This window comes from Talpa occidentalis, unplaced genomic scaffold (assembly GCF_014898055.3).
Source record: "Talpa occidentalis isolate TD23 unplaced genomic scaffold, MPIMG_talOcc4v2.1 talOcc4.3, whole genome shotgun sequence".
Taxonomy (NCBI): domain Eukaryota; kingdom Metazoa; phylum Chordata; class Mammalia; order Eulipotyphla; family Talpidae; genus Talpa; species Talpa occidentalis.
In genome coordinates this window covers 39,376,420-39,401,307 of record NW_023603184.1, presented here as the reverse complement: position 1 = coordinate 39,401,307, position 24,888 = coordinate 39,376,420, and the positions used below count along the sequence as shown (strand labels likewise).

General features: G+C 39.3%; 1 protein-coding gene across 1 annotated transcript in view; it reads right to left on the bottom strand.

Moving 5' to 3' along the window:
- Window positions 1–655: 655 nt before the first annotated feature.
- The window catches only part of PPME1 (protein phosphatase methylesterase 1), a 62,565-nt gene continuing 38,332 nt past the window's right edge, over window positions 656–24,888 (bottom strand). The window contains 9 exon segments of the mRNA XM_037522956.2: window positions 656–1,875; window positions 3,166–3,233; window positions 4,173–4,237; window positions 6,816–6,860; window positions 7,773–7,868; window positions 7,871–7,898; window positions 16,033–16,156; window positions 19,698–19,763; window positions 24,390–24,480. Of these exon segments, the coding sequence (XP_037378853.1) occupies window positions 1,857–1,875; window positions 3,166–3,233; window positions 4,173–4,237; window positions 6,816–6,860; window positions 7,773–7,868; window positions 7,871–7,898; window positions 16,033–16,156; window positions 19,698–19,763; window positions 24,390–24,480 (602 nt within the window). The 3' untranslated portion in view covers window positions 656–1,856.

The following is a 24,888-nucleotide window of genomic DNA, read 5'->3' as shown; positions in this document are numbered from 1 at the left end:
CCACCCTCATTAACATAACGAAAGGCAGTTTTTATTACTCTCAACACTTAGAAAATTCCAATTATTTGGGGACCTGTGAGCCAGGAACCGTGGATGAACACTAAGTATCTAAGAATTTTATAAGAAATATAAAATTCTGATTATAAATCAGATTATAAAATCAGATTATAAATAACTGTACTGTAAGAGATCTTAACCTGTAACACTAAATCATATATAGCATTATAAACCATTACTTCAATAAAAAACACCATTAAAAAAATCACAATATTAAAGATGTAAGAGAGAGAAAGCCATTCAGGGAGACCTTGGGTGTCCTGATTGGACAGCTCGAGAAATGGTGATACCTACCACAGCTAAGCGAGGAAACATGCGAGGAAGAACAAGTTTCAGGATGAGGGTGAGTTCTGTTCTAGAAATGGTCAGTATGAGTGACTTTCAGTCATCTGGTAATGTGAAGAGGTAGATGGACTCAAGTGTGTAAAGTTCTGTAAATAACTGTTACAGATGGGACTGGAATCCAGGTCCCCACTGGCGTGGAAGCTAGCTCTGTTGATCCCACTGGGCATTCTGCAGCTCTCCGGGGTCTAAACGAGAGAACAGTCCCCTGCCCCCATTCGCAGAAATAAGGACAACTCCATAGAGAAAGACCAAATAAAGGTTGGGAGATATTTATTTTTCTTTAAACAAGGTCATAAATAACAAAGAAACAAGAAGGTCCCAGATTCCAGACCGTGCAGCAGGACAGGGATAGGAAGTCGTTTAGTGGAAGGTGGAGGGGCCTACGCATCACCTAAGAGTCACAGAAAAGATGGGCTTCAGGGGACTGCCCCCTCTGCCCTTGGAAATGGCGTGCCTGGGCAGCAGGGGGAGGCTGCAGTGCTGTGATGAAGCAGCTGGAAGAGGACAAAGATAAAGGATGCTGGGTTGTTCTATGAAGAGTGATATGGAAACCACAAACAGCAAAGATAAGCTGTGGGTCTAGAAGAGGCAAGCGGGCACTCTGCACATCTCCAGAGATTGATTATGAAAATGGTTAAATCTGATTCTTAAAATCAACTCCACAGGCTTTTTTTTTTTTTTGGCCTATGGCTTTGTGCATGGGCTGTATTTAACCTGGGTTGCACTGTGGCAGGTGAGGGCTTAAGGGACCCTTGGAGCAGCCTGGCCTCAGCCCAGGGCAGGTGCCCAGACATGTGGGAGTGGGACAGTGGGCTCTCCTCAGATGGGAGGCCATGTGCTTGGACTGGCTGGACCTGATTTTCAGGCTGGTTTCTTGTGACGCTATCCATCATCTCTCCCTGTATCTAAGGGTGGGATGGAACCTGGTCTCTCTGGGTCTTCCAAGCCTGGAAGAGTAAGACTGATAAAAACATACCTGACTGGCTTTTTGTCTGAAAGGGAAAAATAAGGACCACCCTGTCCATGGTCCATCCTGTGAGGTAGGGCAGGACCATGCCAAGAACAATCTAAAGAGTGGAGGTCCCTGAGCCTGGGGAGACATTTGACCCAGGTGCATTGCCCAATGCTAGGAATAGGGACCCAGGGTGGTGGATCTGATGGAGGCTTCACCGTAGGCAAGGCAGGGAGAACAGGCAGGGGCTACCCCTGTACAGGGAAGGGGTAGGAGCTAGGGAACCTCGGACTGGGGAGGCAGATGTTGGTCAAGGACCCTGGAAAACAATGCTTTTGGCAGGAATACATGAACAGGTTTGTACATCTGGGGATGTCCATCTGTAGGGAGCCAGTGTCACATGGCCGGGCAGGATGGTGAGAAGACAGCGGCATCACAGTGGCCTCTGGTGCAATGTATTTATAACAGAGCTCATGGTAAGGGAGGGGAGCACAGCTGGTCACTAACAGCCAGGAAATACACTATGAAGAAAAAGAAAACAAACGTGACCATCACTAGCTTTCTTCCTGCTAGGAAGCCCTCCTTAACTGGCCACCAAGGATCTAGAGATCTGTCCACCTCTCCATAGTCTCATCCAGGGCAGGACGTAGTCACAGTGTACTGTTGATTTGACCAAGGCTCCAAATGGCTCAGGAGCCCCAGTAAATCACTACTTTATTTTTGATTCCTGGGATCCACCAATAGTCACTTGAGGAGTGGTTTGACATAAGGATGTCACCTGGGTGCTTACTGTACTAGGCTACTGTCTTCATTTCCAATGCCTACCCTTCCCCATCATCCTCAGCTCTCAGGACCTGAAATTCAGAGTTCTCTAGAGTAGAAGCCATAACTTTTTCAATATTTCTTCTTGAAACTTCCTGAGAGTGGGGAATGAGTTCCCTTGGGCCCTCACCAAAATCAGGTTAAGGTACTTAACAAACATCAGGTCTGACTCCTCATCAGGTTTGTGGTTTCCCTTGAGGATCGGGGCCTTCTGCAGGACAGACTATGACATCCCTGAGGATGTGCGGTCCGGGTCACCAAGCCTCTCTTCCTCCTCCTCCTCCTCAACAGAGAGCTCAACTGTGTCTCTCTAATCAGATGTAGAGTATCCTAGAATGAGAAACCCTCTGTTTTCTCTAGACCAGTGGTTCTCAGCTGGGGAGTGATTTTTGCCTCCGTTGAGACATTTAGTAAAATCTAGAGACATTTGTGCTCGTTACCAGTGTGTCAGGGGCAGGGTTTGCTACTGGCTTCTAGTGTGCAGAGGCCAGGGGTGAAATACCCTACAATGCATGGGACAGTTCCCTACCACCAAGGATTACTGCCTCCAAACGTCAACAGTGCTGAGGCTGAAAACCTGCTCTGGATCTCTATACAGTGGTAGGGCAGGAGAAGACTTACAAAATTTCTTGAAAGAGCCTGGAAAAAGACTTAATTTCCATTCTGGCCTCCTCACAGAAGAGACACCTCCAAAAGAAGTGCACATCACAGTGAGGGGAGGGGTACTAGGCATGCTTCTCTCTCAGTTCAGCAACAACTTACTGAAGCAGAGCACACAGAAACAACCATGACTTGTCTGGCAACACACATACTGGGCTCTGTGTTGAGGAGGAAGCAGAAAGAAAGGTATGGTGACCCAAACCAGGCAGGGATAAGGTGGAGATATTTATAGCCTTATTTATAACAAAACACAAAAACCAAAAGCGAGTATCTTTTTTGCTGGAATCAGCCTACACTACTGGGCTCCTTAAACCTTTATATTTCCTTACCACTGGAATCCACCAATGGGTTCTGCAAACCTATGCCGGATCAGGAAAGTGGCAACAGCTTCAGCTACCTGGAGAAGGGAGAGAAATTCCAGGCCACATGAGGATTAGCAATGAATTTCAGACCCAGAGGACCTGTTGGCTTCTGCTGGAAGATTTACTACCCTAGGGGACTCATGAGTCCCATAGGTTTGGGAAGTTTGAAATTAAAAGGACTGTATCCTCGTAGGGCATCCCTGGCAAGGATGTCTCCAAAGAATCCAAAAGGGATGATGTGAAGGGCTCATTTATCCCCTTAGAGTTACAAGGCAACCCCCTTCTGGAGGAGGAACCCATATTAATTCCTAACCGTGGCTGTAGTTTAGGGAGTAGTTTCTACCCCTTATTTCATGTGACTTTTGGGGAAATGGAGAAGTAAAGCTTAAATTTGTAACCATAGGGCCTAAGAATTAAATAGTAGGGTGCCGTCTACGGCCATACCACCATGAACGCGCCCGATCTCGTCTAAATAGTAGGGTGCCAATAATTCCTTATTATATACACAACAGTCAAGGCAGCTGGGCCTCCCTGGTGGCGCAGGCGGTTGAGCGCAGCACTGTGAAGCTGTCCGCAGCCTCTGCAGCGCAGGTTCGATCCTGGCCGGCTGGCGAGAATCCCACATGGTGAAGCAGACCTCTCCTGTCTCTCCCACTGCTCCCCTCAGCAGTGTATTTCGTCAGTCTGCCTGTTCTGTTCCCCGCTCTGTCTCTGGTGATCCTCTCACCCTCCCGCGCATCTGGCCTCTACCCCGGTTCTTGTGTGCATGAATAAATAAATCTTTAAAAAAAAAAAAAAAGACCATAGGCAGCTGCCAGGGAGAGGTTTGGGGAGCTGGAGTCCCACAGGCACTGCGGAGGCTGACAGCTGCTGTTGCAGGTAATGCAGGCTAACTCAGAGGCTTGCTCTAGCTTCTGTGAGATCCCAAGTTACCCTCACAGTTTTCCTTTTCAGTCATCAAGCACCACACTCACCTTGTCTGGGGCATCTTCATGAACTGCATGACCACACTGGGGTAGGACTTGCATCTGGAACTTGCCTGGAGAGGAAAAAAACTCAGGCAACCTCAGGGACTAAACAGTCCTCTTCTTACCAACTCTACAGCTTCACAGGTCACCCTAGGAAAACCTCCCCATACCCCTTTCCTCGCCCCACTGAATCCGCAACCCAATTATTAAGCTTTTGAGGAGGATGGTAATACTAATTATAACTTTGGGCAAATAATTTTTTCTTCTACAATAGTATTTCATATGTGTGTACTTTGGGCCAGATACAAAGGAATAAACAAAGGAGATTTATAATCTAATGAAGAAGCAAAACACAAAACTCAACATATTAATACAGTATGTAGAGTTTGATGTTAAGACTGAACATATGAGAAGAGCATAGGAAAGGCGAATTCACCATCTAATAGGGACCAAGCAAGGCTTTCCTGAATAGAAAAAAAAACAGCCTACACAAAGAAAGGGAGATGAAATTTGTATTTGGTCCTGAAATATGAAATTTGGCATGGCACTTGTGAGAGTGATTAACAATGAGGCTACAGGGGCCTCCGCTGGTGGCGCAGCAGTTGAACGCTGGACTGCCAAGCTGCCTGAGCCTCTGCAGCACCAGTTCGATCCACAGCCGCCGGTGAGGGTCCCACATGGCACACAGACCTCTCCTGCCACGCCTGCTGCTCCCCTCAGCAGCATATTTCGTCGGTTTGCCTGTTTTGTTCCCCGCTCTGGCTCTGGTGAATTCTCTCACCCTCCTGTGCTTCTGACTGTACCCAGTGCATGTATAAATAAATAAATAAATCATAAAATAAAATAAAATAAAAAAATAAAATAAAATAAACAATGAGGCTACAGAGGTAAGCAGGGACCATACCAGAAGGATTTGGTAAGCTATGTTAAGGATTTGAAATTTATTACTACAATAATAAATTACCTTCTGAGTGCTTAACAATCATACTAAACACTTCTTACACTGTCTCACAGAACACTGTAAGCTCACAACTAATCCAACAGCTATTAAGAGTGAACGGAAATGACTGGTAAAACCAAGTCCCTAAGCAGAATAAACGATAGGGGACCAGAATTCCTGCAAGTGTAGAGAGAGCAAACTCACAGTGTCTTGGTTTCTCCATTTACAGGAAGGGAATAAGTGCTAAAAGTCCTCTGGTCATTCCATCTATGATTCTCACTCCAGTTATACAGTGCTTTAAAAAGTTTTCAAAACACTCTCCTATCCATAGTTTCTAAGTTGATTCTCACATCTTACTGTATAAATTTAAGCAGCATAAATACTGAAATCCTTTTCCGAGATGATGAAACTGAGGCCATGATTAGTGATTTCTCTAGATTGTTTCATTAGTAAAGGAACTAAGACCACTTCATTCAGTATAACATTCTGCGTATTAATATATTAATACCCCTGCACTTGCAGTAAGCTACACCGTGATGTTCTAGCCTAGTCCCCTCTCCCTTCCTTCTCCTAATGTACTACTGTTAATGCATTTGGATCCAAATACAAAGCAGTTTGTGTCCTCGTTTGCAAGCTTATGTAGTATATACCACTGGTGCTTGCCTGCCAGGAGTGTGTGTTACATATCACTGGTGCTCTCCTTAGAACAGGGCTGGTAACACCATTTGCACAATATCCCTAATAGGGTCCAGCACAGGGCTAGAGACTGAATAAGTTCTTAGCAAGTCATAGGTTAATGAATGATTAGCTGAGTGACCAGATCCAAGACTTGTAACTTTACCCCTATTGGTGTTTCTATTAGAGCAGGTTCTGAATACTAGGGATGCATTTTCATTCAGCTCTGGAAGAGTGGGTAGAAGGAATCAGGGAGAATTCTCATATATTAACTACTGTGTCCATCGACTTTGCCTTCACTAAGCCTTTCATCAATACTAAAACAAGAGCCTCCACTGTTATCTAAGCAACACACTTGTGCCTGAGCTCAACAGGTCACTTTCCTACTCATTATACCTTATAATCCTTGTGAGACTGACATTCTCACTTTAACGCTGTGAAAAGAAAAGCTAAGAGAGGTCAAGTAACTTGCCCAGGGTCAAAAAACTAGTAGGACATAGCTATCTCAAACTTAGTGCTCCCACCCTCAGAGCCCTTAAACTTCCTCTTCAAACTCAATGCTCCCACCCTCAGAGCCCTAAAACTACCTCACCACACTCTCATCTAAATGGAATGTACAGCTTTTTATATTGGGGTTATCTTTGACTCCTTTCCTAAAAATTCTAATAATAATGAAAATTTTGATCAGTTTTAGAATGTCTCCTTTCATGTTATGATATATGCCTAGCCTACAGTTTATAAATGCCCTTTTCAAAGATATTGTCTCATTTGAGTTCTTACAACTTTGAGACATAGAAGGTATTATAATTTCCATTTGAAAATGGGGGTGAAGGAAACTGAAACTCAGAAAAGGGAAGTATCTGCCGTAATCACACACTGGTCAGAAGTAGAGGTGGATGTCAAAGATGGGTCTGATTCTAAAGCTCCTGTTTTCTCCACTGCACATCATCGGATCAGGATATTCATTTCCAGGACTCTACCCCTTTCTCTGTCTATAGAGAAGGATACAAGGACATTATTTCTTGATGACTTACCTTGCATTTGACCAATAGTCAGATCTTTATCCAATCTATCAACACCTAGAACAAAACAAGAGAACCCAAAAGTTAGTAGAAAAGGCCATATAAAGAGGTTTTGCTATTTAGGTATGAAGTAAATTGTTATGAAGTTGGAAACACGATGACATTCCCAATTCATGTTAAAGCCTATTCTAACTCCCTGAGGGTATATTCTCACCACATGAAGCTTTCAAGGCTGAAGTTCCCCCGCAATCTCTTTGCTCAGTTAAACTGATTTCTGTATTTTACTGTACTGGTTTATTGGGTTTTAACTTTTTGATTTTCATTATACTTAGAATATCCTTACACTACACTAGGAGGACTTGGGCTTGAGCAGGCAGAGGCAGGTGAGAAATAAGCTACCCCCCCAACCCCCCATCGCTTCTTGGCCTTTTGGCTAAGATCAAGTGTAGAATTAAGCTACCCCAAGTGGATGATTGTGCTCAGTTAGGTTTAGGGACTTGGTATACAAGGGGAGATGGGGCACAGATGAGTAAGGACAGAACTTCACTTTTGATGTCATTTGGTGAGTAGTTTTATGACAAAACACCTATGGAACTGTGTCGCTCCCAAACTCCTATTTGAGGTGCTAATCCACAGTGTGACCATATTTTGAGATATATATAGAAGCAATTAAGGTTAAATGAGGAATTAAGGTTAAATGAGGCCACATGACAGGTTTGTGTCCTTAGAAGAAGAAACACAGAGCTCATTCTTGTGCTCTCTACACCACATAAGGACATAGTGCTGTATGAGAGGAAACAATATCTCTGCAAGCTAGTAGGAAAGTTCTCAACAGAACTTAACCATACTTATACCCTGATCTCATACTTCCAGCCTCCAGAACTGTGAGGAATTAAATTTGTTTAAGCCACCCAGTTCATGGTATTTTGTTATGGTGGCCCAGGCTAACACAGACACACACACACTTACCAGCCAAGAGCAGCAATTTAGGAATAGGACAACTAAGAAAGAGATTGGATAAGCCTCGGAACCAGCCATCCCAGTATTTTTCTGTTTTTGCCAGTTTCTCCAAGTGTATGGATGGTCTTTCTTGGTCTGAAAGAATAAGAGCAAGTTCTGAGTTTCTGAGGGCAATCCCTGGAGGAATAGAGTAAGAACTATGTTCCTGGGAAAAGCAAAGGGAAGGAAACTCACACTTATTAAGGGCCTACTCTGTCCCAGACATTTTAATTCACATTTAATCCTTATAACAGTGTTATGATATATGTTATTGTTGCAATATGCATTTTCAAATAATTATAATTTTACTTTTTACTTCTATTAGGTTCAGTGAACTCAGGAAACTTTTTTAAGGTTATAAAGCTAATAAATGGTGCAGCCAAAATTGAGCTTCTTTTACATCTATCTGGCAAAAAGGACACACCATCCAAAGAATAATTACCAAAAAACACATTGCTATCTAAAAAAATGCTTATGATACAATATTAAATGAAAGAAGCAGAGTATACTGTGATTTCAGTTGGGAGCACTACTGGAAAAACGTGATATACTTTGGGAAAGAACTGCAAGTGAAAACAAAAAATAGGTTGATTTATTGGTACAGCATTTTTCCTTGTATTTTGATTTATGATGATATAACCTTTCTGCAAACATAATTTGAGAAGAAAATACAACAAAATATCAACATCTGTTAAATATCAATAGTTACAAAGTAGATGGGCATAGATTATGCACTCAGCAAATACAAGCTGAACAAATAAGTGATTCTCTGTACTTTTCCACATCATATTTATATTAAATATTATAACTGAGATACATAATTAGGCTACTATAATATTCATCTTCGATATGAAAATCTATAAGTGAACACAAGATAGCAACATATAGTGCTAAAAATCACTGATGGCTAAGATGTTCATTCCACTCAAAATGATCAGCAGATTCAATGCAATGCCAATTAAAACTCCATAAAGTTTTTTTTGCAAAAATAAAAAATTGTCATCCTAAATTTTATATGAAATATCAAGGAACCCTGAATAGTGAAAACAATTTTGGGGGAAAGAATCAGAGGGTTTTATTTTTAAAGATTTATTTATTTATACAAGAACGGGGTACAGGCCAGATGTGTGGGAGGGTGAGAGATTCAACAGACAGAGTGGGGAGCAGAACAGGCAGATGGACCAAAAATACTGCTGAGGGGAGCAACGGGTGGGACAGGAGAGGTCTGCTGCACCATGTGGGTGGCTCCCTGGACGACCGGGAATTGAAGCAGCACTGCAGAGGCTGCAGACAGCTTCACAGCGCTGTGCTCAACCCGCTGAGCCACTCGGGGTGGGGGGGGGGGGGCAAATTAGAGGGTTTATATTTTCTGATTTAAATACATTACAAAGCCACAGTAATCAAAACAGCACAGTACTGGCAAAGACAGAAAAACAAACCAATGGAATAAATTAGAGAGCTCAGAAAGAAACCCTCACATATATGGTCAAATGGTCTTTGACAAGGGTGCCTGGACTACTCAATGGGGAAAGGGTAGTCTTTTTCAACAAATGGTGTCTGGAAAACTGGGTAACTATCTGTAAAAGTCTGAAGTTGGACCATATTCCAAAACTGGATTAAAGACCTAAATTTAACACCTAAAACTATTAAACTTCTAGATGAAAATATAGGGGAAAACTTCATGAAGCTCCTTATGACATTGGACTTGGCAATGATCTCTTGGATGTGATACTAAAAACAGAGTCATTGAAAGCAAAAACAGACAAATTTTAAAACTTAAAAACTTAAAAGCATTTTGCATCAAAGAGCACAATCAACAGAGTGAAAAGGCATCCTATAAAAAGGGAGAAAAATATTTGCATATGATACATCTGATAAGGGGTTAATATCTGGAATCTATAAGGAATTCCTACAGCCCAACAACAAAAAATCAAATAACCTAATTAAAAAATGGGCAAAGGACTTGAGCAAAGATGACACACAAATGGCCAATAAGTACAAGCATTAAAAGATGCTTAACATCACTAATCATTAAAAAAGACAAATCGGGGTCTCCCTAGAGGCGCTAGGTGTTAAGATACAACCTATGTATTGGAACCAGAACAGACACACAGACCAATGGAATCAAATAGAAAATCCAGAAATAAACCCACAGATTTATGGTCAACTAATCTTTGACAAAGGAGCAAAGACTATGCATTGGAGCAAAGAAAGTTTGTTCAACAAATGGTGCTGGGAAAACTGGGTCGCTACATGCAAAAGAATGAAGCTTGACCACCACCTCACACCATACACAAAAATCAACTCAAAATGGATTAAAGAACTAGACATAAGACCTGAAACCATAAAATAAATAGAAGGAAATATAGGCGAAACACTACGTGATATGCACATCAAAGACATCTTTACAGACACATCACCCAAAGAAGTGATAGTGAAGGCAAAGATAAACAGCTGGGACTACATCAAATGAAAGAGCTTCTGCACAGCAAAAGAGACAATAACAAAAACAAAGAGAAACCCCACCGACTGGGAGAACATTTTTGCACACAACACTAATGATAAAGGACTGATCACAAAAATATGCAAAGAGCTGATGAGACTCAGCACAAACAAAGAAAATAATCCAGCCAAAAAATGGGCAGAAGAGCTAAAAAGAAACTTCTCTGAAGAGGAAATGCAAATGGCCAACAGGCATATGAAAAAATGTTCAACATCACTTGCCATCAGGGAAATGCAAATCAAAACTACCATGAGATACCATCTTACACCAGTGAGAATGGCACATATTAAAAAAACTAGCAACAACAAATGTTGGCGAGGGTGTGGAGAAAAAGGAACTCTTCTGCACTGTTGGTGGGAGTGCAAACTGGTCCAACCACTATGGAGAGCTGTGTGGAGATTTCTGGACCTACTAGACATAGAGCTTCAATATGATCCAGCAATTTCACTCCTAGGTATATACCCAAAGGACACAGAAACATCAATTCCAAAGAACACCTGCACCCCTATGTTTATAGCAGCACTGTTTACAATAGCTAAGCTTTGGAAACAACTCAAATGCCCAAAAACAGATGACTGGATCAAGAAAATGTGGTCCATGGTACACCATGGAATATTACTCAGCATTCAAAAAAGATAAACACATGCAATTTGCAGCAACATGGATGACGCTAGAAGGGATCATGCTCAGCGAAATAAGCCAGAAAGAAAAAGAAAAATACCGGATGGTCTCACTCATAGCAGAAATCTAGAAAACTTAAATAAGGGACCAGGAAAAAGAATAACTATAAGAAAGAAAATATCAAAATCAACAAACAACTATGAACAAGAGACACTCTATGGGGGTGGGGGGTGGGGAGGGGAGGGATTGGGGTCAAAATAAGGGGATTGCAATTGTATGGGGAATATAAAAATAAAATTTATTTAAAAAAAAATATACAACCTATGAAGCTAACCGCAACCACTGCAAGCACAAGTTCGATCCCCAGCCAGGGAGCAACCCACATGGGACAGCAGACCTCTCCTGACTCACCTGCTACTCCTCTCAGCAGTGTATTTCAGTCAATTTACCTGTTCTGTTCCCCACTCTGTCTCTGGTGAATCCTCTCACCCCCTCACCACATCCCCACCCCGGCACCTCTGGCCTGCACCCCAGCTCTTGTATGCACAAAAATAAAAAATAAATCTTAAAAAAAAAAGACAAATCGAAACCACAATAAGATATCACTCCACACCCATTAAGATAGCTACTATCAAAAAAAGGACAAAATAACACATTAGATAGGATGTAGAGAAACTGGAACCCTGTATACTGTTGATGGAGTTATAAAATGGTACAACTGCTATGGAAAAGTTATTTAAATGTTAAAAAGAGAACTACTTTATGATCCAGCAATCTTACTTCTTGATATTAAGATAAAAGAAGTCAGAAGACGGTGTTGAAGAGCTATCACTGATTCACTATTCACAATAATCAAGAGGTGGAAGCAATCTAAATGTTCAGTGAGTATTGTTTAACCTTAAAAAAGAATCCTGTCATATGCTACAACAGGGGTGAAACTTTAAGATATTATGCTAAGTGAAGTAAGTGAATCACAAAAAGATAAAAACTGTAATTTCCATTTATATGAGGAATCTAACAATGAAATTCACAGTAATGTAAAGTAAAATGGTGGTTATAAGAAGCTGCAGGGAGTAAGGGGAAAGGGAGTTATTGTTTAATGGGTATACAGATCTGCAAGATAAAAAAGTTCTGGAGATCTGTTTCACAAGATATTAATATACTTAACAATACTGAACTTAGAAATAGTTAAGAGGATAAATTTTATGTTATATGCTTTTTACCACTATTACTATTAAGAAAAAGATCACTGAATGGGGAGTAAGGAAACTTGGGTCTTCCAGTTCTCACTAAACAAGTCATATGTTACTTTAAAGTGAACACTAATTGTTATTTCAACTTGGAACCTAAGCCTGTCCCATTATCCGCAAAACTTTCTATTTATAATCATTTCTAAGAGATCAGTTCCACAATCAGAGATAGCATACTTATAATCCCCTCCATTCAGTATATCCATACTGAACTTCATATACAGATGATGCTCCAAGGATAGCATTATAAAAGTAATTTTTAAAAAAGGAGTTCATCTCAAGTCCTATAAATTATAAAAAGAAAAACTCTGGATAGAGTTAAAGTTTTTCTTGTATTTAGGGTATTGAAAATAAATCCTTTTGCTAAAGAGTTGGATAATAAAAGTAGTTTAGTTTAGATGTCTTCTGCTGACAAATGGTAATAAAACAGATAGATGCAGTGAGATCTAGTTGTTGGATAGAAGTAGAATGCTGGTTACCCATTTTCCTCAATGTTCACCTAGGCAGGACACAGTTTTTCACACAATAACATCTATCACAGGCCTTCCATTATTTCCCGAAGCCTCACTTGAAAAGTATTTAAACACAGGTTTTAAATACAGAGTTTCCTTAAAATATTAAAAATAGATCTACCAGATGATCCAGGAATTCCACTTCTAGGTATCTTCCCAAAGAATTCAAAACACTAATGTGAAGGGATATATGCATTCTTTAAAAAAAAATTATTTATTTATGCATACAAGAACTGGGGTATAGGCCAGAGGTATGGAGTGGGATGTGTGTGAGAGGATTCACTAGTGACAGAGTGGGAAACAGAACAGGCAGACTGACTGAAATACACTGCTGAGGGGAGCAGCAGGTAAAATAGGAAGAGGTCTGCCTTGCCATGTGGGTAGCTCCCTGGCCGGCCAGGGATCGAACTCGTGCTGCAGTGGCTAAGGATAGCTTCACAGTGCTGTGCTTAACTCCTTGCACCACCAGGGAGGCCCGACATATGCATTCTTGTGTCATTGCAGCACTATTTACCACAGTGAAGTTAAGGAAAAAACCTAAGTGCCCAAGGACAGATGAATGGATTAAGAAGATATATTTACACCATGGAATACTACTCAGCTATAAAAATAAAGATTAATTGTTGCCATTGTGACAAACGGATACAACTCAAGGGGATTATACTAAGTGACATAAATGAGAAGGAGAAAGACAAATACCAGACAATATCACTGATGTGGAATATAAAGAAACAAAACAAAGAAACAGACAAAACCAAATCAAAACAAACCCTAAAAATCTGACTGCAGTAAGGTAGGGAACAAAATGTGCAAGGGGCCCAGTGAACAATGGTGGAGGGTTATGGGTGCTTTGGTGTTGGCAGTGGTATGATAACATAAATCAGAAGAGGTATGAATCATACACAGCATTGTAAACCACTGTTCTCTCAATAAAAAAAATTTTTACTAAAAAAACAAGGTTTTGGGCCTCCCCGGTGGTGCAGTGGTTGAGCGCTGGGTTGCAAAGCTGCCTGCAGCCTCTGCAGCGCTGGTTCGATCCCCGGCTGCTCCCCGGACACCAGAGGAGGGTCCCACATGGAGCGCAGACCTCTCCTGCCGCCCGCTGCTCCCCTCAGCAGTGTACTTTGGTCCTTCTGCCTGCTCTGCTCCCCGCTCTGGCTCTGGTGAATTCTCTCACCCTCCCGCGCTTCTGACTGTACCCCAGTGCTTTTATAAATAAATAAATAAATAAAAACCAAAAACCAAAAAAAAACCACAAGGTTTTATGTCAGTCAGTCAAACCTGACTGAACGTAAATCCCAGCTCCATCATTAAGTAATAAACCAGTAACAAAAGACCCATATTTTAAGACTCCACTTATATTAATTGTTCTGATTAGGCAAATCTATAGACAGAAAGTAGATTTGTAATTGCCTAGGGTTGGAGAGAACAGGAAGTGACCGCAAGTTTTCATTTAAAAGTGATGAAAATATTCTACAGTTAGACTATTATAACAGTTGCACAATTCTGTGACTATATTGTGTATACTTTGGGTAAATTATCTTTCAATAAAGCAATTTAAAAAGAGAGATTTATGTGTAAATAAATATCTTCTGCATATCTGAACTTCAATCCTTTAAGGACCAAAATTTAAATGTTTTCTCTTTCCTTTCTGTATTTTGCATCAGATTCTAGCCCCCTCTCCCCAAATATAAATCTTGTCATCTTTTACAGAGCTGAATGGATGCAACTGATTTCTTATTTGTCTCATCATTTCAAACACCACTTTTTACATTGTGCTGTAACAGAATGCCCCTTAGGGCTAATGGACTTAAAGTGGCTCCTGGCTACCAATGCTTTAAAAGCTGTGATTATTTTTTTTTTAATATTTATTTATTTATTCATACAAGAACTGCGGGTAAGCCAGAGGTGCGGGGGGAGGTGGGGTCGGTGAGGATTCACTAGAGAAAGTGGGGAACAGAACAGGCAGATCTACTAAAATGCTAAGGGGAGCAGCGGGCAAGGCAGGAGAGGACTGCTGCACTATGTGGGTTGCTCCCTGGCTGGCCTAGGATCAAACTCATGCTGTAGTGGCTGGCAATAGCTTGATAGTGCTGTCTTTAACCCTTGCGCCACCAGGGAGGCCCTGTGGTTATATTTTTTTGGCTAGGTTTTGTTAAACTTCATTATTAACATTTTCCTCATCATCTTATTTACTTCTCTTTATTGAGATATAATTGACATTATAATTTTTATACATTTAAGATGTAGACACAATTATAAGATCTAGTCTCCCCAGTTCTTCGGTGCATTAGATCTCTAGGACTTACTTCTCTACTAGTTGCAAGAAGTTTTGACTTTTTTTTTTTTTTTTTTTAAGTTTCTTTGTGTCTTTCCTCAAGTGTAGATGCTTTAACTACATTTCTTATTGCTTGATGTGCCTCATTTTATCTTCCAACAAAATTGTTAGAATTTATAAAACTATATAATTGGGCTTATTAAAAACTACAAAGAAAAAAGTGAGTTGGAGCTAAAAGTTTGGGTGTGTTTTCCAGCAATATTTATATGTGATCACAGGTAAATATTGCAACCTAGGTTGTAAAACATGATGTCTACAGTGCAGAACTAAAATGAGAACTAAAGATGATAAAATTGGGACTAGAAGCACCCAATCTAGTCCTTAACACATAAAAGGTAAAAAGTAATTGAGAATTTGTATTAGAGTCTCAAATCTAGAAATATTACTTTACTGCTTTAGGTAAGTTTCTTCATCCCTGAGTCTTAGTTTCTCTACTGTTAACACAGTAGAAAACATCTCTCTTTATCTCACAGAATGCTGGGAAGACAAATAGATTATCTTATCATGGTTTTGAAAACTCCAAAGAGGTACAAAGTATCATTCACTGACCTTAAAGACGACAAGAAGATCTCATTAAATTATAAATACTGTTTTTAAAAAATGTATTTTCTTCCTTACAAAAATTAGCATCTCAAATGTAAAGAAATACATGATGTACATTGTCTCTACTACCTGCCATTAGTGAGATCTTTATAATTCACCCTAAAAAGTCTGCTACTAACACTCACTGATCATTTCCAAGAAAAAAAGGACCCCTTCCCACTACTATACTCAAATCAATTGCTCACAGCTAGTACTCACATTTACTAAGCACACAGCCCTGAACAAAAAGCTAAGGGAAGTTCATGGAGAACATCAATTTCTCCCATCAAAACAGAGGTTATTTTTATTTGGAAAACAGATTAATGGTGGACAAAAGGGACAATGGTGCCACCTCTTCCCACCCACCTTGCCCACAGGGAACCATTCCCATTCCATCCTTTCAAGAATGCCAGCCATCACCCACCTCCATGTCATCTTCCTTTTTCCTCTTGTTCACTGACTCGCTTCCCTCTTCATCTTCTTCCTCTTCCTCTATGATTCCTTCCACTATAGATTTTGAGCCTTCAGGACTTGTAATTCCTTCACACCTAGATTAAAAAAATGGTTATCACATACTTCCACACACAAATTATCTCAGAGATTATAACACTTATGGTCTTTTAATAATCAAATGTTAATTAAACTTAACAATGCTCCTAGGATGAGGATGTGAAAGATGTGCACTTTAAAATGTACAAAATTAGACACCAAAGCTGTGGAAGGTCATGACCAATGTATTTAAAAGTTGGTTTCTAGTTCTCACACCAATGCTGACCCAGAGAAGGAGTAACCATTTCCTGAGATATGGTAACAAGAATGTTACTGGCATTATTTAACATAACCTCATAACAATTCAATGAAGAGCTAAAGAAATTGCCCAGGATCACCTAATGCATGAGTGGATGAGACTGGTAAGCCAATCCAGGTTCAATTAACTCCAAAGCTCTTATTACTCTACTATTTACAATACCAAATAGAAAAAGAGTAAAAGGCCCCCACTTTTAAATCTGATCCAACCAATTATTGTTGTTTTCCACTAAAAAATGTTATCTTTGGGACCTCCCTGGTGGCACAAGGGGTTAAGACGCAACCTATGAAGCAATCCACAGCCACTGAAGCACGAGTTCAATCCCCAGCCAGGGAGCTACACACATGGCGCAAAAGACCTCTCCAGACTCACCAGCTGCTCCCCTTAGCAGTGTATTTCATTAGATCTGCTTGTTCTGCTTCCCACTTTGTCTCTGGTGAATCCTCTCACCCCCGCACCTCTGGCCTGTACCCCAGCTCTGTATGCATAAATTAATAAATCTTTGAAAAAATGTTATCTTTATTATGTAATTTGATTGAAAATTATTGTTATACAAACAGATGGTACTGTATTCCTTTTAAAACTCACTGCAAAAAATACATATATGAGGGTGTCAAAGGCAAAAATCTAAAAGCTGGGTTGCAGCTAATGCTACCCAGGTTAGCTCTGCACAATAGAAAATAATGTTATTTTGCTCTTGAAAGGAAGAGTGAAGAGAAAAAGAGGAAAGCGAACTAGATAAAGAGACTGGGATAAACTGACGAGTGGCCAACAGTGGATTTTAATGAGTCTACCAAATTTCTATTATGGCAACAATTAGGTCAAAGTAGTACCACAAAGAAACAACATGTGCTTTGGATTTCTACAATTTTGGATAGGGAGGTTCAAGAGAATTTCACCTAGATCAAGAAGGATAGGGAGGTTCTAGCTGATATCTATGTGTATCTACATACACAGGTTTACATATAATGAGAAAATACCACTTGAAGCAAGAAATTTAAATCACTGAACTACCTGTTTGTAAGTTGTATAACTTCCTAAAATATGTTGTACTACTGCTTAGGTCTCAAAATATTTAGGATTGAAAAGCAGGCAGTTTCATCTTAGTCAGAGCCTCTATACTGTGTCTATGATACTACCAAGTTTCAATAATAAAAGCTCTAACAAAAAAGGTGAAGGACCTGTACAAGGAAATTTATACAACACTGTTCAAAAACAAGAAATAGAAGAAAACAGAAAGATATAGAAATTCCCTGTTCATGGATTGGAAGAAACAACATTGTCAAAATGGCCATCCTATCCAAAGCAATTTACAGATTAAATACAATCTCAATAAAAATCTCAAAGGCATTTTTCAAAGAAATGGAACAAATATTACTGAAATTCACATGGAGCCACAAAAGACCCCAAACAATGAAAGCTCTCCTGACTTAAAAGGGACAAAATGGTGGTATTACACTTCCAGACTTCAAACTATACTACAAAGCCTTCTAATTAAAACATACACACAGACCCACAGAATAGAATTGAGAGCCTAGAAATAAAACCACACATTTATGGACAACTAATCTATGACAAAGGAACAAAAAATATACATTAGAACAAGGGAAGCCTCTTCAACAAATGGTATTGGGAAAATTGAATTGCCACATGCAAAAGAATGAAACTAGACTCCTATTTCACCCCATACACAAAAATAACTCAAAATGGATAAAAGACTTGTATATAAGACCTAAAACTATAAAATACATAGAAGAAAACATAGGTAAAACATTCTGTGACATAAACTTCAGAACTGTCTTTATGGATTCAACTCCAGAGGCAAGGAAAACATATGTGAATGTAAAAATTGGGACTACATAAAACTAAAATGCTTCTATACAGCAAAAGAGGGAGTAACAAAAATGAAGAGACATCCTACGAAACAGAAGAAAATATTTGAACAACATACAACTGACAAGGGACTAATATCAAAGATCTTCAAAGAGCTCATACAACTCAACAAAAAGAAAACAATTTAATCAAAAAGATAGGCAGAAAAGCTAAACAGGTACTTCTCCAAAGAAGACATGAAAATGGCCTACAGGCACATGAAAAAAATGTTCATCATCACTTATCATCTGGGAAATGAAAGTCAAAATCACGAGATACCACCTCATACCGGTGAGAATGGCCCATACCAAAAACAAAAAACAAACAAAAAAACCAGAACCCTTTTACACTGTTGGTGGGAATGTAGACTGCTCCAGCCATATTATGGAAAGCTGTGTAGAGGTTCCTCAAAAGACTAAAACTGGATCTGCCATACGACCCAGCAATTCCACCCCTATCTATCTACCCAAAGAGCACAAAAACACTAATTCAAAAGGAAACCTGCACTCCTATGTTTATCATAGCACTATTTATAATAGCCAAGATATGGAAGCAACCTAAACGCTCCAAAACAGATGAGTGGATCAAGAAGATATGGTATATATACACAATGGGATACTACTCAACAATCAAAGTCATACCCCAGCTCCAATCCCTTCTTTTCATCTCTCCCCAGTCAATCCATAAGGCAGTGCTGTCTGTTCTAACTTCAAATACATTCCAAAAATCACCATATCACTTCCTCTGTTACCAGTCTAGTCTATGCTTACCTTCAGTACTCAGTAAGAACAAGATAAACTCATGCCATTTGAGACAACATAGATGGAGCTGGAAGGAATTGTGCTAAGCTAAATAAGACACCTGTATGTGGAATACAGAAAAACCAAACAAATGTTTAGACAAAGACAAATTTTAAAACTAACCTTGAAGGCTAACCTATAGATCTGAGGCATCTAGGAGGGGAAAAGAAGGAGGAGTGAGAACAGGGCTGGGGGAAAACATAATGGACTGAAATGTGGAAGACTATGGGTGGTTTGGTGGTGGGAAAGCTACTGTGATCACACCTGTGGGGAGAAATCCTATACTGTCAAAAAGTTAACGAGTATGTAAAACAATGGCGCTTCATTAAAAATGTTTATATGTGTGTGTGTGTGTGTGTGTGTATATATATATATTATATATGTTATATTATGTTATATATGGCATATTATATATGCCATTTTAATATACAAATTATCTAATATATATTATATTAATATATAAATATATATATATAAAAAATTATCTAAAACAACGAAGTCATTTACCAGGATGGTAAACTACAGATATATGACAAAAAAGCAATCTGTAATTCTCCTCATCGGTTTCGGTCTATAACCAGTTCAAAGACGAAAGAGTAAGAGACCTACTGTTTGACTTGACCAACCATCGAGACACGGGCAGACTCCAGGTTTCGAATCTGGCCACTCTTCACACTAAAAAGTGAGAAGGGAGAAAGGTTATTCAACATCCATTTGATCAAATCACTAAAGTCAAATGAGTAATTCTGCAGGCTCACTGGGACCTACTAAAAGCTGGGGTCACCAGTGTAGCTTACTATGGAGATTGCCACTACTTCCTACTTAGTTATTATGGCAATATGTTAAATAGTACAAATTAAGTCGAGACATTGAAGTTATTTTTCAGTTCTGCAAATATTTACCAAAATAAGACTATGCTTGTGCTCAGGAAGCACATAATTCAGTAGGGAAAAGGAAACACAAACATAATGAGGCAAGGTTCAAGGGAATCACTTTATTTGGAATAAGGAGGCTGGAGAAAGCTTCCCAAACATCCTGCCTACACTGAAGACTGAAGATAAGAAGCTAAGCAGAGGATAAAAAAGGGTGATCAGAGCATTATAGACAGAAGGCACAGAACACTATGATGTGAAACAGTTAGCAGGATGATTATTTTAGAGGACAAAGTGCAAAGAGAAGCAGGAGAGAACAAAGGGGGAGTGGGACAGACTACAACAAGCAGGCAGGAGCTAGTTCCTGGTGGGCTATGCATGCTCTGGTTTGGAGGTGAGGCACTTGGACTCTATTTTCACAAATTAGTCTTCTCACAGTTTTCTCCCTAAGTATACGTAAGGGCCAAAGAAAATGACTTATGCCCCAGGGGGAACTGGAAACACCACCTGAAGCAATACCCATTTCCATAAATCTTATTTTTTAGCTTAAAAAAAACATCATGTAAAAACTTAAAGTATATCCCCCCTTAGAAAATTTATGATCTTGTCTTATTTTAATGATAAACAGAAACCACCAGAATTATGACTTCATCATTCTACCAATGAACCAATCTATAGAACCATAAGTCACCAATATTTGTAATCATATACTCTATCTTGATGACTTTAATAAATGAAGTGTATCTTTATTTCTATTCAGGTCAACCTTGGGTACTGGTCCCCATTCCCTCTTGCTTATGCACATGCCCCTAATAAAGCCTTGTCTGGTTCACCCAAAACTCTCTGGTGAATTCTTTCTGCATATTTTTTGGAGGGTAGGTCTGTAACACTGATACTGATACTTACTTATGACACTATTTTTGTATCCAACAAAACCAGGGCCTAACACTTTTCTCTGATGGGCTAAACATTATGTGCAGGCAGTAAATCCATGTGCTGGATTTGTGGCCATATACCCTACTCCATACTTCAGAGCTCTCCTGGTGGGTTATCACCCTTTTCTGGGAGCAGATATGACACCTGCATTCTGCCTGGTCAAACAGTACTCTAAAGATGGGCTGACTCCTCCATAAAGTTTGCTCTAATATTATAACCCTAAAATCTGTTTGGTTTGCCAAAGAGACTGGCCTGCCCCAAATGTCTCTCAAAGGTTATGTAGACATAACCTTCAGCCCTGGCTACTACCAGGATGATTGGGAAATGCATATTATATTTCACTTGACTATAGGACCGCTAATGTTAACACTCTGTCAATTCCTGCCATTCTCCCTCTCCCCTTATACCATTGTGTTAGATCAGCCCTCCACTGGTATGATCATTTTGTCTTTTTATTCTTACCCTCCCTAGAGGATGTAGACTGGCACATGGAAGCACTTACCAACTTTACCTAACTGGCTTTAAATGACTCCCTTCAATGGAGGCATCAGACTCCCAGACTTCAAACTATACTACAAAGCCATAATCATCAAAACTGCATGGTATTGGAACAAGAACAGACATACAGACCAATGGAATCGAATAGAAAATCCAGAAATAAACCCACAGATTTATGGTCAACTAATCTTTGACAAAGGAGCAAAGAATATGCATTGGAGCAAAGAAAGTTTGTTCAATAAATGGTGCTGGGAAAACTGGGTCGCTACATGCAAAAGAATGAAGCTTGACCACCACCTCACACCATACACAAAAATCAACTCAAAATGGATTAAAGAACTAGACATAAGACCTGAAACCATAAAATATATAGAAGGAAATATAGGCGAAACACTACGTGATTTGCACATCAAAGACATCTTTACAGACACATCACCCAAAGCAGTGATAGTGAAGGCAAAGATAAACAGCTGGGACTACATCAAATTAAAGAGCTTTTGCACAGCAAAAGAGACAATAACAAAAACAAAGAGAAACCCCACCAACTGGGAGAACATTTTTGCACCCAACACTAATGATAAAGGACTGATCACAAAAATCTGCAAAGAGCTGATGAGACTCAACAACAACAAAGAAAATAATCCAGTCAAAAAATGGGCAGAAGAGCTTAAAAGAAACTTCTCTGAAGAGGAAATGCAAATGGCCAACAGGCATATGAAAAAATGTTCAACATCATTTGTCATCAGGGAAATGCAAATCAAAACTACCATGAGATACCATCTTACACCAGTGAGAATGGCACATATTAAAAAAACTAGCAACAACAAATGTTGGCGAGGGTGTGGAGAAAAAGGAACTCTTCTGCACTGTTGGTGGGAGTGCAAACTGGTCCAACCACTGTGGAAAGCTGTATGGAGATTTCTGGACCTACTAAACATAGAGCTTCCATATGATCCAGCAATTCCACTCCTAGGTATTTACCCAAAGGACACAGAAACATCAATTCCAAAGAACACCTGCACCCCTATGTTTATAGCAGCACTGTTTACAATAGCTAAGCTTTGGAAACAACCCAAATGCCCAAAAATAGATGACTGGATCAAGAAGATGTGGTACATATACACCATGGAATATTATTCAGCATTCAAAAAAGATAAACACATGCAATTTGCAGCAACATGGATGGCGCTGGAAGGGATCATGCTCAGCGAAATAAGCCAGAAAGAAAAAGAAAAATACCGGATGGTCTCACTCATAGCAGGAATCTAGAAAACTTAAATAAGGGACCAGGAAAATGAATAACTATAAGAAAGTGAAAATCAAAATCAACAAAAAACTATGAACCAGAGACACTTTTAGGGGGGGGGGGGGGGGGGGGGGAGGGATTGGGGTCAGAATGGGGGGGCTGCAATTGTATGGGGAATATAACAATAAAATTTATTAAAAAAAAAAACAAAAACAAAAAAAAAAACAAAATAAGGGGGGATGCAATTGTATGGGGAATATACCCAAAATGAAAATGCATACATTGTGCAAAAATGAAAAATGATGTAAGAATTATATAAAATAAAATATAAAAAATTAAAAAAAGAAAAAAAAAAAAATAAATGACTCCCTTCAGGAAATCTCTCTCATTAATACTGACTTAAAACTAATGAGAAGGGCTGTTTTGCAAAACCTAGAAGTGCTAACTGTGGCCCAGGGAGGAACCTGTGTAATAGTTATAACTGAATGCTGTGTCTATATTCCTTGAATGTATTACACCTATTAAAGGACACGCAACTTTATGTTCGGCCATTATGAGATGACTCCCCCTTTTAAAACTGGTTAGACTATGGGGGAGGGGAAATCTGAACTTGGTGACAAAAGCTACTTCCAGGTCTTCTCCCTGAAATAGGATTTTCACTCTGTTGTTCTATCTACTGTCACTGCAATTTCTGGGCAACACTTAACATAAACATCCTTCAGAAAGTCCATGAGACCCACTTCCTAGGATAATATTTACCAGGTATTAAATATATTCTCTTGATATCTCTGATTCAGGTAATATGTTTTGCCCGCTAGGGTAAAACAGTATGCTGTATGATGTAGGAAAGTACAAAAGAAATAGAGGAAAGCTTCTTCCTTTATGATGAAGGAAAGGTATTAAGACATAAATGAAAGGTAACAATATCCTTCAAGGGAAAATTTTAGAAGAGTTAGGGGTAAAAAGTCCAATATAATATGGATTTCAAGGTCTCTAGCAATTCACCAATAGATTAAACTGGCTGGTTTGGAGAAGTCAAAGAAAGAGTTCTAGAGAGCAGACTGGAGATGGATTCTGAAGAATAGATAGGAAGACGGGATGGGAGAGTGAAAGTATTTTATTCCAAGACAGATCTCCTTGGGGGAGGGACAGTGTTTTACTCATCTCTGGTTCTTCATCCTTTAGCACAAAGTAAGTGTTTAATAAATATTTAATCTAATGAATACATTAGTAACTGGACAGTCTTAAGTGGACGCAATGGCCAGTTATGTCAGTGGTTTTTATGAAAACCATTTACCAACATGATTTTTATTTAATCAAAACCCAAATAAAAACTGTGAACACATGCTTTTGGGAACACATACCCATCCTCTCTGTTTCTGTCATTTTTATTTGCAACACAGAAAGTGAGTCTAGAACCATGAAGTATTAGGAGTTGAAGAGGTCTTAAAGTCTCATTTAGCCTAAGCTTTCATCTTAGAGGTGGGAACAGCTAGACAGGAATGATCAATAATTAAAAGGAGTACTATAGTGTATTGGAAAAAGGGTTTGAGACAACTGAGCCAAATCTGAAACATTTAAAATATCTTCAAAGGTTTTGTTTATTATATAAATATTTTCACACACAATGTTACAATGAAGACTTGGAAAGTGAACTTCTATTCTTCTGAACTTAGTGCTTGAGCTGATGAAAAAAGGAAAGCTATAACCAAGCATTCAAAATACAGACAATACAGATATGTGGGGTACCTCCACTCAATGGCATTCTCCAGAGACTTGAAGGTTTTAGGACGACCACGTAAGAAATTCTGCATGCTATTAAGTGCATCCATGGCTGTACCTAGATGTTAAACAAATTTTTTAACATGGCATTTAACATATTTTGAGCATTTACATTTACTTAGTCAACTATTTACATCTGCCCTCAAGGACAGAATAACTCTGTAACGGCTGAGGGAAAAAAAAAAGATGCAGTTTAAGAAAATTCAGAAGACTGATGTGATAGCCAGCTTCCAGGATGTCTCTAATGATCTTTCCCTCCTGTGTTCTTGTGTTCATGTGCTCATTCCACTTTGAATAGGGTTGATTTGTGTAAGCAACAGTGTGACTTCTGAAGATGGGTCACAAAAGACATGGCAGCTTCTTTTTAAATGTTAAATAAAATTATGGGACATAGAGACACAGATATGTTATGCAGTCATGAAAGATGTTTATGAAGAGATTTTATGACACGGAAAAATTATATATA